The sequence below is a fragment of the Lepeophtheirus salmonis genome, chromosome 5, assembly GCF_016086655.4.
Source record: "Lepeophtheirus salmonis chromosome 5, UVic_Lsal_1.4, whole genome shotgun sequence".
In the NCBI taxonomy this organism is placed as follows: Eukaryota; Metazoa; Arthropoda; class Copepoda; order Siphonostomatoida; family Caligidae; genus Lepeophtheirus; species Lepeophtheirus salmonis.
The window spans coordinates 10556961-10570430 of record NC_052135.2 but is presented as its reverse complement, the minus strand read 5'-3'; the positions used below and the strand labels follow the sequence as shown (position 1 = coordinate 10570430).

The 13470-nt window shown below is 29.9% G+C and overlaps 1 protein-coding gene across 3 annotated transcripts in view; it reads left to right on the top strand.

The window, feature by feature from the left end:
* Positions 1-13470, top strand: part of LOC121118947 (agrin) — a 131973-nt gene that overhangs the window by 47003 nt on the left and 71500 nt on the right. For all 3 annotated transcript variants that reach the window (XM_040713559.2, XM_040713558.2, XM_071888224.1), the window contains exons 2-4: positions 1310-2101; positions 2165-2251; positions 8958-9170. In XM_040713559.2, the coding sequence (XP_040569493.1) occupies positions 1378-2101; positions 2165-2251; positions 8958-9170 (1024 nt within the window). In that variant the 5' untranslated portion in view covers positions 1310-1377. The remainder of the gene's footprint in view (positions 1-1309; positions 2102-2164; positions 2252-8957; positions 9171-13470) is intronic.

Below are 13470 nucleotides of genomic sequence, written 5' to 3'. Positions count from 1 at the left end.
CGGAGAGAAAGACGTCTTTTAAAAGATTGAGAAATTCATGAACGGGATGAGAGCTCCATTGAGCAACCTAGCATAGCGGGCAATGTGATCGGGGAAAATTATTCTACTGAAATGAATGTGCGTAAAATTGAAACCCTGTCGATCCTAGAAAAAGAAAATGCATTTCTTATACCTCATTTCCTATGTCAGATGTATTAGTTGTAGTACAATCATGTTTACTTACGGTATAAGTGCATATAGAGATGGGGGAAAAGATGAGAAAAATAACAGTATTAAGATTAGAAAATAAATTTCGTTTGGTATTCTCGTTTTGTTAATTCATTCATCGATCGTTGTGGTATAAACATCTTTTTTCTGCATGAGGAATGCCTGCTTTCTTTGGGTGTACACTGTACAAGGTTCGAAAGCAAGGCATGTACTATTAATTTATATTAATTTTCTCCTTAATAGAGGAAGGTTTAGTGGTTATTCCGAATGGTGCAATTAAACAAAGCAACAGATTGAAAAAAAAATTAAACCGGGTGAAAGATTAAGAATTTATCTACATAAATTAAATATAAATGAAGTCAAATTGATTTCCCCAATTTAAGTAATAAACATCCATCTTTTCTAAGGGGATCCCCAAAACACATGTAGATTTTTGCAAACGCCTTTTGCAAGATTTTCCTTCTCCGTAAATTGGTATTTTGTCACATACCTACATGTTATTTTAATTGCCAATAAAAAGATAACAAAATCAAGTCTTTTGCATATAAAATATAGAGTTTGATTTTTTTTAATCCTTTATGCTCGACAGACTATTAAGTACTTCATAATTTATGTACATATATACGATACCTTTATTTATTTCCCTTGGAAGAAAGGTCTCGTTATATGTGTTTTAGGGTATGATAAAGGGGCCTATTTTTTTTAATGTGTACCTTAAACTTTCATATTCTTTATAAATACTTTTCATAATCTACTATGCAAAATGATTATAGCATTTCTATATTCATATTTACATACATGTACTTGTATGAATGGAAAATTACCCATAAAAATGTATATGCTCATATAATCTTTTATGAATACTTAATATCTATGTCTCGACCTCAAAAAAGAACTCTTTAAAAACTGCCATAATTATCATAATTAATAACAAAAGGATAGAATGAAGCGCTTAGAGTAATTTAATACTCTTCCTTTAAATTAATAGTATTCTTATTAATGCTGTATATATTTCTAACAGTGTTTGGTAATCATGATTTTCCAAGGTTTTTGTTTTAGCTATGTACAATATTTATGATTTTTTATCATTATTAACACTAAGGAAAACAAGGGTACTCACTACCGTATGTTGAACTTAAGCGACACCTATGAGGAAGGCATTGGTCGAGGATGAGAAGCATCCGTTTTTCCGATCAAGTCTTCAGCGATGAAAGCCCATCATCATCTTCCTCTCGCCGTAATCCTAGCAATAATATTCGAAACCCCGAGTTTTCCGAAAACTACAATCTCCGTGAGTGTCCTCCTCGTGGAAACAGCTACTCTTCCCTCCCACGAAGACGACCACATTCCTCTTCCGTAAACAACGGTGGTAGAGGAAGTGTATCACGCTCCTATGCTATTGATTCACAAGATTATTTTGACGAAATAGACTATCGTGGCAATAATTATTTGAACCGTTCAGGATCAAGTGCAGATCTCCCAAAAATTCCTCGTTCCACTAGTAATGGTGGCCGAGAATCTATTTTAAAGAATGGATCTTCAACCAATTATAAGAATAGCTATGACTCTGTGGATCGGTCAAGACCTCCAGGGATTCTATCCTCCAAACACAGTACGAATTCCTCCTCCTTCAATGATGATCCCCTTCGACGAAAAAGAGAAAATTTTAAAAGTCATGGAAACAGTTATAATCGGACTGTTTCATCCACGGATAAGACAGATGACGAGGACTACCCAGCCGTCGGAAAACCCGTGTCTACCGTCCAGATTATAGCTACTCCACATCGACCCTGTTGTTCAAAAATGCGATCCCCTATTGCTTGGACATCGTTCTTAGCACTACTCATTTTAGCCATTATTGCTGGTGTAGGAACTATTTTTTACTACAATGGAGGTAAGAAACATGCTATTCTTTATACATAAAACACAAAATCACAACCCTGTGCATTCCTAAAAGGTCTTTCATGGTCTTTAGTGAAGGAGTATACAGAGTCATCATCGTCGTCCAATGCCAAACAACAGCACACGCGTCTACAAATTGCAAGTAAGAAACTCTATAAAACTAATTATATACATTTAGTCCATTATAGCCCATTTTCTTTTCCTACGTACATATATACTCGTATCTATTGTATAATTGTACTCTAAACCATTATAACAGTATCCAATAATTAGCTTCTCTTCCATTCAAAGAAAATCCCTTTACTTCAAATATAATTACACATAAGTAGATGAATATATCCGTTCAACCAAAAGATTTTTATATATGTACATGTAAATACAATCAAATAAAATATTTTTTAATGAAGTGTGAAAACATTTTAATTTTTAAAACACTATTCTCATATTTCAACATGAAAACAATATTGACCAAAAATTAAGCAAGGGAGAAAGTCAAAATATTTTTTTTTTACTTCATATACAAAAAGGTCATTGGTTCAAATTCAGTCTTCACCCAAAAAAAATAACTTTAGAATTTTCGTAAATTTTTTTGTCTCTTCTAAAAAAATGATGCCTTGAATATACTTTAGCGTTCACGTTTTTATCATAGAGGGGGAATAGATTGTCCATACTCCCTTCAGGCTCCGCCAATAACCTCTATGATTAATTTCCTGTCAATGTACATAATAATTACAGATATGTGAACAGGAATCTTATAAAGGATGTTTTGCTCCGTTTTTTTTGTTTTTTTTCTTCTTTATGAGAAGGTAACCTGAGAAAATCCATCTTTTTCTTTTCATTTAAAGAGGGAGATGACACGGACACATACTGTACATTGTATATTATTTGTAAACTGTATATATATATATATATGTACAGGGTGGGGACTCAAAAATTAGAATTATCTTCGAGGTTGTTTAGCCTTGTACTTGGCGCCATTCGAAAGAACCAAGAGCAGCAAGCAAAACGGCTGAGGCTGTGCGATCTCCTCTGTAAACAAGTCGTTCTCCGACAAGAAGATCTTCACAGTGGACGTTGTTCTGAAACAGGAAAAATGATCGCTTCTTCACTGAATCAAGAGCTTAGGTCGAGGGAACCTTCAGGAGCAAACATCCAGCTCAGGTCATGTCCTTGTTTTTTGTGGCGTCCGTCGGCAACAAGATGCCTCCCTACTTCTTCACTGCCAACGAAAAAGTCAACACGGACGTCTACTACAAGTTCTTCAGTTACCATGTCTTGCCATGGTTGAAGATCACGTTACCCAGGGACAACTATGTGTTTATCCAAGACGGTGCCATATAATCCATTTCAGCTACTTTAATTGCAATTTGAAGTGCCTCCAAAGGGTTTATAAGAAGTATTTGCACATATGGAACGACGTAACTCAATGAACAACGTGCTGAGGATAATTTATTATTTTGAACTCAGTGTGTGTAGGTTCGTGCCTGGTAGTTCCTAGAGAAAGAAATATGTATAATGTATGGTATATGAACTTTAAAGAAGATTCCTAGGTCAGATGGAGTAAATGTAATACTATAATGTTTACTTATACTTAATCAATGCAACTCCATCTGAAAAAATTTAAGGTACATTAAAAAAAATTATTGATTGTCAGAAATTGACGATAATTTGTCGAAGAATACAAATGTAATCCACACTCAAATGTGATAAAAATCATTTTATTATGCTTTTTGTTGAAGGGTCATATATATGTTGTTAATAAGGTAAAAAGCATCAAAATGATTTCACTGGAGCAAGGATGGGCAAAACGTAGAGACAAACAACAGGTTTTATAATAGAAAGGGAAAATAGTTGGTAGGATTATTCGTTTTGGGAAATACATTCATTCTTTGATAGATCTTCGAAGTTTTAACATCTTTCTCTGAAAAGAAGAATTCCTTTCTACATTTCTCGTTATCTTCTTTCTCACACCTCCAAAAATAATAAATAATAGTAATACTGTAGACGATTGATGTTAACGAAGGTATTAGTTCAGTATTATCATATGTCTCGCTTCTGCCCTATTTTGGTCCAGGCAGTAAATGAAAACTGATTTTTTACCCTATTCAGATTTAATTATGATTATTGCAACACATGTAACTTAATATGACGTCATGGTAGGTCCACCAGGGGCGTTGGCTGGATTATAAATATATATCTTTTTTTTAAGGAAAAAAATATAAAAATAATTGTTTTGTAAAAAAATTTCAAATTCTATAATCTATAGTTATTCACAAAAATAATTTTTTTTGCCAAAAAAAAATTAAAAAGCTTTATTCATTTTCAAAAATTTTTAAAAATACACAGCTGTTCAGAAAAAAATTAGTTTTTTTGGAAAGTAATTTCAAATATAACATTTTTTGCAAAAAAATTCTTAAATCCACAGCTAATGACAAAAAATAAGTTTCAAATTTTACTCCAAAAAATTCAAATATTAAATTTTTTGTAGAATAATTTCATAAATCCGTAGCTATTCACAAAAAAATTAATTTTTGGCAAAAAAATGTCAATGTTTACAATTCTGAAACATAGCTGACGTCATCCAAATCTCATGAATAGAATCAGGATAAACGAATATTTTTTGGGACCGATTCACATCGAATTTTTCTTAGGGGCCAATCTAGACCGAATTTTCTTTGTGACCAGTCCGGATGCAACTTCTTTCAAGGGCCGAATTAGTTCGGTTCACGAAAAATCATAACAGTCTAAAACCGGTCTAGAACTTTCAGACCGAACCCCAACACTAGTATGTTCATAAAAAGTATATATTGTATGTTCGTATGTATCTATATTCACGGCTATAGACTACAAAACAAAAGTAATCATAAAAACATTGTACCTATACGAGTATATATGTAAAGAATTAGTCATTTAACATACAAATATGTTTTCTTCGGAACATGAAGATACTAAAATATTTATTTACATCAAAATATGAAAATGTTATTTTTTTAGAAATAAAAAAATCGTTATTTTTCAACTTCCGATTTTTGTATTTATTCCTTTTATGCCCTCCTTTTGTCTAACAACCTACAAATTTTCAGATAGACAATCCATGTAGGTACCCTGTATATAGTTATATGTTCAATATAAGATATTCATGCAATAGAAAGTAAGGAGTGAAAGCTTATGCCCTACTCCTCGGAATATATAGTTTAGAGAACCTTTCTGACTTTTAATACCCTATATAAAAGATCTTATTTTCTAGGAAACATACAAGTTTAAGTATATATACACTAGGACGTACCTATATTTTATGTTTTATTTTAAAGTATTTTATTAATGCTTTAAATAACCCCAGAATTTAATAAAACTTGTCAATAGACAACAGCTGAAGTTCTTCCATCCCTTGGTCATTATAATTAGAACCATTCGAAATATGTTCATCCTTTAACAATAATGAAGATACATGCTCAGACTAACTCGCTAATCCTCTTCCTAATTCTCTTTTTAAATTTGTATTCAATATACGGTCCCCATTTTTCTGTTTGTACAATTATCCATAACAGTCAAAAAACTTTGAGACACGGGGAATCGATCTTGTTTTTTTATAAAATCAACTAATTGTCAAAAAAAATCCTTCCCCCCAGAGCACATGAATCTGGTCTGATCAGAATAAAACATAGCACTAGGTAAGTAACTCAGAATTCTGAAAAACTTTTATTTTATGTCGAAAGTCTGTATCTGCCTCCGTTTTTCAAATAAATAACCAAAGTATCCATAAGTTTTGAATCCCACTGAAGTTATGCACTTTCTTTTACTTGGGTATCTTAAGCCATTAAAGCAATATTTCTAGATTAGTAACTATGTATTTCTTATTGACTATAATTAAAACAACATATTTTTGAGGCAGTACAAGTTAACAATAATAGTATGAAACACGTAATTCGTGAAAAAAACTAAAATGAATGTTTAGCGTTGCTTGCCATAGTAATATAACCAATGACTATATACAATAATATTTTTATTTCAAAATGCTTAATGTGGGCCCGGTAGAGTTTATTAGAACTTTAAAATATTTCATACAGTGTGTTTTTATTATAGGTAGAACATTTTTATTATACTGCCAATGCAATATTTTTTTACTTGAGGGATGCACCCTAGTGAACATCCTTTCCTAAATAGATTTAAAACCTGTTTGAAAATTCGGGTGTGCTCATAAAAGACTCTGAGGATTTTTTGCAGAGTTACAGTGTGTCTCAGAGTAGAATTGGGGATCGACATTGGAGAAATTCTAGACAATGTCCTTGTTTATATCCTTTTCTCCTTTCTCCCTTGTCACAGCTGATTTAATAAAACGTCGTGAGCATTGTTATTTCTCACCTTCAAAAGATTCTTCAAATGGTGAGGGTTGCCAAGTTGACTTTCGGGTTTGTTTGTTATTTAACATCCCATAAAATCTTTGAAAAATGTACGTTTTATGTAAAATTCAATGATTTTTTTTATTCTATATTTTTTGAAAACGTATTGTACACATTTAAATAGATCGATATGAAACTACACACTATACTAGAGAAAGACAGAAAGTAAAAGAGTGATGTAGAATGTCTTTGGAATTATGGTAATTTGATTTTATTCCCCTCTTCAAATCAATAACATGGTATATTACGTGATATTCAAATAATAAGAGGTAGAAGTATAAAATAGAATGCTTAATTTGATTATGTCTTTTGGTATCTCACATTGCATAATAAGAAAATCTTATACAGATATATATATATTTAACCTGCACAAACAAACAAACAAAAATGTTACGAAACACGGAGAAAAAGTAGGTATGGAATAATTAATACCTGATTAGAAAGTTTTTGAATTAAATAATCTTGTATGTTGACTGAGTGGATAACTGAGAAATCCTGTAGACGGCCTTAATGCTTTAAAACAAATTAGCAAAACGAAACATCATTTCATGAATATTTGTTTGTACAAGGTAGTTGCGTAGCAAGACTTTTTTTTACCGCTAGGGGTGTACAATTACACTTGAATATTACTGCAACTGACTATATAACTTCTATGTAGTTATGTTAAAAACGTAGATGTCATCACTACAAAAAAAATAACAGTCTGATTAAGTAGCTCTACCATATGATAATTTTTCAAACTAATTATTGAGTGAATGTTTTATTATTAAGTCACTCATTGCTTATATTTTCCGACTTCCGAGTTTTCTGGTTAATCTGAAGAATATTTGAATACATTTGAGGAAACTATTTTCTCTTATCTATTAAGTGGCCAAACTTTACCATGCCAGGCTGACTTACAATTGTCATAATGTCAACTACAAGACCAGTTTTCAAATACTATATATGTTATATTTTTCAACTTCTAAGACTCTCCGGTTGATCTGAGGAATATTTGAATATATCTAAGGTAAAATATAGACTAATGTCTATTAATATACAAAATTTTACCATGCCTTACTGAGTGACAATAGTCATTATTTCAAGTGCAAGATAAATTATTTATATAGTAATAATACGTATTATGACAATGTTTTCAAATTCGATGCACCACCGTCTATAAACAATGAGGTAAGGTAATGTTTGTATCATTGTATTTTTCAGCTAAAATTTCATAATAGTTATTATATAAAAAATACAAAATTACTACTTTACTCCATTTTAATTGAATGAATAAGGTAAATTCTGGAGAGGGAAGCAAAAGTTGAATACGCCATAAGAACACAAATGAAAACAAAGGATACTGTGACGCATTCTTTGCTATCATAAAAAGCAACATCTTTTGTTGAAAAAGGGTAACTCTACCACTATGATGATCTTCAAGCTAACAGGTGCATTTTGTTACCTTATTTTAAAGCTTTAGACAGCCTTATTGATAATATTTAGAATGGACACCAGTATAATATGAGAAAAATGAACTAAAAGGATTGATTGCCCATTAAAAAGTCCCACTAGTTTTTCGTGTTTGTATAGTCATTAAGATCCTGTGTGTACATGCAATTTACATTTAGATGAATCAAAAGCCTTATGATTATTTTTTTTTTTTTAAATTTGATGGATTTTCTTGTCAATTTTCTAAAAATATGATATTTTTGGGGATAAAAATGTATGCAAAATATCAACGAAAATAATGAATTGAATTGGGAATTATAAACTTGTATTTTCTAATTCAGAATTCAATTATCATTCCATTCCCAACATTATTGTTTTATTGTATTTGTTCACAAGGGTTGTATTTTTATTTTTTATATATAAAAAAGTTAAACGTATTTTTGTGTGCTCCAAAAATGGAAACAAAAAATCAATTTAGATAAACATTCTTTATATATTTCTGAAAGATGGTTTTAATTTCCAAAATTTAATATTATTTAAAAAAAACCTTATGTAAAAAGAATACACAATCTTTCAAAACTTTTTAAAAATTTCCTACAAATTTATATTTTTTCCAATATTTTTCGAAAGTAAAAGCACACACAAAGGTGCTTGACCCTTTGATCTTTCATAAAAAAAATAGTACCAATTCAAAATGCATGATATTATCATTATACGTTGACAACAAGTACCAACAATTTCCAAAAAAATATCTATTTTTAAAATTGAATTAAAAATTAGAGAATAACGGTTTCTGTTTGATCAGATTAGTATAAATATATACTTTGGGTAAACATTTATAATTAGTTTTTATCAGAAACTAAAAATGTTTCATGACTTTTTCCCCCATAACATCGCATCTCCAGAAAGATATACATAAAAGTTTCAACAAGTCTCCTATTGTTTTAGAGCCTGAGCTGAGGTTATGACCTTTTATTTGTGTTTCTATGCTCTAAAAATATTCCTTTATCTTTACAGAGTCATGTGATGATGAAAACCCATGTCCTTTTGGAGGTGTCTGTGTTCATATGGAGGATTCGACCATTGAGTGCCAATGTAAGGATACTTGTCCTTATGCGTATACCCCTGTTTGTGGCTCAGATCAAGTTACATATGATAACGAATGTAAAATGAAACTAGCGATATGTCGAAAGAAGAAACGACTCAAAAAGGTTCACTCTGGAATATGTGGTAAGTTAATATGCATTAAGGAGGGGGGGGGGATAAGTAAATACTATATGAACTGCTTTTATTTCCATTTGTTTTTTTGGTATTAATGAGAAAGCAATTTTTAAAGAATCAAAACTTGAAAAAAACTTGTAATGGGAAAAAATTTATAAGGATGTGAAATGGTTTAAATCCTCGTGATCATACATTTGAAAACTAGTAACTTTCAAGATATAAGTGCACTGATTAATTATTTATCTCTAATTTGAAAATTGAAGCGTATCATCGAGTAAAAAACATTACATTAGGATCTTTGTCAGCAGTTTATGAAATTAAAAACTTATAGGAGGGTCGTTTGAAAAGTCCGTGCAAAAATAAAAACTACTTAATTGTTTGGTGTAAACATTTTATTTTTATTTTTCAACATAGTCTCCTTTTAGGCTTATACACTTTGTCCAACGCTGCTCTAGTTTATTGATCCCTTTCGAATTATAGAATTTATCATAGTTTGACAAATGGCCATCCGTTTCTGTTATCCCATCCTCGTTTTCTACTAAATTCATTTTTTTCTTTCAATATTTTTCAAAATTGGAAGCACATCAAAAGACGTTTGACCTATTGATCCTTAATATATAAAAAAACTACCAATTCAAAATGGCTGTTACTTTTTCTCTTTCCCACACTATTAATTACTTTATTATTATAAGCAAGGTTGTGCCCAGTTCAGATTTAGAAGTTATATTGGTCCCAGTATCGGTTCTTTCATTTCAACGGTCCCAGTTAAAGTCTTTGGTACTTTTAATACAGGCTCAGTTTAGTAACAGGCACTTAAAACAGGCGGCGTTGCTAGAAAATTTGGACCAAAGAAATGATATTAGATACAGACAGAGCCGCAGCTACCTTAAATGCAGAGTTCGTAGTGCTCCAAGTTCAAACATGGGCGCCAGAAATTAAAGCGGCTTAAGACAATAATTTTCAATGTGGGACCGGGAAGGGAGTATAGGAGGGGGGGGGCTGCAGGAAGATGGACAATTGAGGATTGCTATGAGTCTATACATACATATACAAATGTTTTGTATAAAAAGGGACTTTGTTAAAAATGTATAAGTGTAGGGGGCCTTGGTGGAGTAAAGTTTGGGAAATCCTGGCTTAACAAATGTTGTATTTATCATATTATTGGGCCCGAAAAGCAAGCAAGAGTTTTTTCTGTTTCTTTTTGGATGAAATGTTACGTGATACAATAAATGTACGACGTGTTTCATTTACATAAAAATATGTTGATGAAAAAGGTTGCGAATATACCAAAAAATATAACAAACCAAAATAAGCACAAGAACGGAGACCAATAAGCAAATTATTGCGGTTCCGGTTCTAGCGGTTCAAGAACCGAAATTGCTTGAACCGCTATATTGATAAGGGGACAATCTTGCTTATAAGCTATTTTTTCAAAAATAATAATAATAATAATGATAACAGCTTAGGAAAATAAAGAACATTGCTCAGATTTCAATAACAAATAGAGCCCAATCTTCCATTTTCATATTCTTTAAACCTATAAATATAATATTCTTTTTGATTTACACTCACAAAGATTTTCACAATTTTCACATCCATGGATTTACATAGCATTTTATAGATAATATTCTAAGAAAGAGAAAAAAGAAAATCTATTAAATTTCACTCATAGGAGATTTTTTTATTTTAAAATACAAAAATAAAGTTCAATTTGAAGAAAAAAAATCTGATATCAAGAAAGTTTTATTTTCTTATTCTTCTTTCATGTTTTATATCAAGAGGAACACGTATTTTTTTTTTATTTTCTTTTTTTTGTGTTTTTTAATCCCAAAAAGAAATATTGATCATCATTACATTTCTTTGGAATAAATAGAAACTTTTTCTTAATGTCTCAAGCTCTGCACTCCCCCCTCCCACTTTCTTCCTTCTCAACTATAACATATATATTTGTTAGTGATGGGAAGATTCCAAAAAAAAATCCCAATTCCGATGCAATTCTTGATAAAATTCCCAATTCAAATGCCTATTCTTTCATATTTTAAATAATAGTTAAGAAATATCACTTTTCTATAAATTTCTAAGAATAACAATTTATAAAATAAATTGCATGCCTTTATTTATTGTAAATAATATTTACATTATTTAAAGATAGGCGATTCCTCTGCTTGGCGAGCTTTTTCCAAGGCAAATTTGTTCTATGGGGAGTAATCCCACAAAATTGAACAAAAATCCTTGGAGGTGCATATTTTTTAAATAAATCTTTTTTTAAGTTAAAGAAGTGTTTTTTTATGATTGAAAAGTGTCTTTTTATTATTAGACAATGTTGTATTGATTATATATCTTGTTCTAAATTCGATATATTTCCATTTAGAGGCTGAAAAGTGATGAAAAAATATCTATTTAAACAATATGCATCTCCAAGATCGTTTTTTTTTAAATTTTAGATTAAATATTTTTCTATGAAATAAGCTATAATACTCCACATAACCATATATTTTGAATAAATTATAAGGGTCTAAAGAATAGTGTCATTTTTTATCATAAAAATGAAAATATATGGAGCTCAAAACAAGATACATAATCAATAAAGATATTTTTTAATCATAAAAAACACTTATACAAAAGTTTTATTAATCCTACTTTTAATTTGAAGATTGTTTTAAGGGGGAAAATGACTTGGAACGATTTTAGTCCCGAATTACTATAATTCCAGATATTCCAGAATTAAGATGACCGAGAGAAAAACTGAGATCAGTTTTGGATTTTGCACACAAAGATAAATTCGATCATTGTCTTGAATTCATTTGTACAAAATTTAACCTCCTCTCACTAAATGTTCCCTGTATAATTAATAAGAGCACTGCCAATTTATATATATATTTATTTTTAATTTACACAACCAGAGATTATGACCCTTTTAACATCCCAACAAAAGCCAAATAATACCAGAAACTAGATTTATAGTATTATACGGCATATCATATTAAAAAATTATATCATTTCTTGGAACTTACGATGAGTGCGCCTATGAATCTTATAGTGTTGAGAATGAGTCCGAGATCAAAATCAAAAATATTCAGACCGTGGACAAAATTCAAATTGTAGACCATGATTTTTATTAAAAAATTCATCTTTTCTAAAAAAAAAAAAAAATGACGTACAAAAAATGGAAAAAACTACAAAAACTAAATTTCAAATATTAAATCTTTTGAAAAAATGAAATTCAAATATTAATCTTGTATGAAATATTTTTCAAAAACCCATAGACATTCACAGAAAATTAATTTTTTTAGAAAGAAAAAATGAAAAATTATTTTTTTTGGTAAAAAAAAAATGAAATTACAAATATTTTATTTTTTGAAAAAAAAAAATTCAATTTCAATTTTTTGAAATTGTCTTTCAAAATCCATAGTTAATGAAAAAAAAAAATCAAATATTAAATTTTTTACTCTGCTTCATAACTTAGCGGGAAGGAGATCAAAAATTCTAGTAGAAAGCAGAAATTTCTTAATTTGTGGGCAAAGCTACAGCCCACAGGTATATTACTCATAAATACATAATAAACATTTAATTTAAATAGATGATAATGAAATGACAGTTTCAATGTACAGTTGGGATTTAAATGAACAATATTCTAATAAAATAAGGCATTTTAACAGAAACAAATTGCAACTTGTATAGAATATATATAGCATTTTTTTAATATCATTAAATTGCAAAAGAGACTTTATTCGACTTCATTTTGTGTACTTTGTTTCTTGAATGAGACACATAATGTTATTATGGAACAGATATGTACGATAATGACAAAAATTGGGAATTTGATATCGCCCGATATTTAATATTTTGCAATTTATTCCTTTCTTAACAAAAAAAAACCTTGAAAAATCAAAAAAAAAATAGTCGTTCATGAACGTGTTTTGATTTGAAAATCTGTAAAATACCCCCAAAAAAATGAAATTTTCAGCTTGTTTCTTTAAAATTATGGATTTGAATCCAATTTCAGGATTTTAATTTTATTAAATATTATAGATAAAACATGTATATTGCAACAATATATTAACAATTTTTATCTAACTTGCCTCATGCTATGGATATTTTAGTTCTAAGAATGCTGTCAATATATATTTTGATATTTATCTTCCTTTTTACTACTCAAATCTCATTTTTTTATACCAAGCGTCTAATATACTATTAGATTATCAAATATACTTTTGTTGTTCATTTGTGCAAAATCAAACACACTTTTTAATCAATTTATAATTTTGGACTACGAAAACTGTCTACTAAACTCTTAAAAATACTCCTT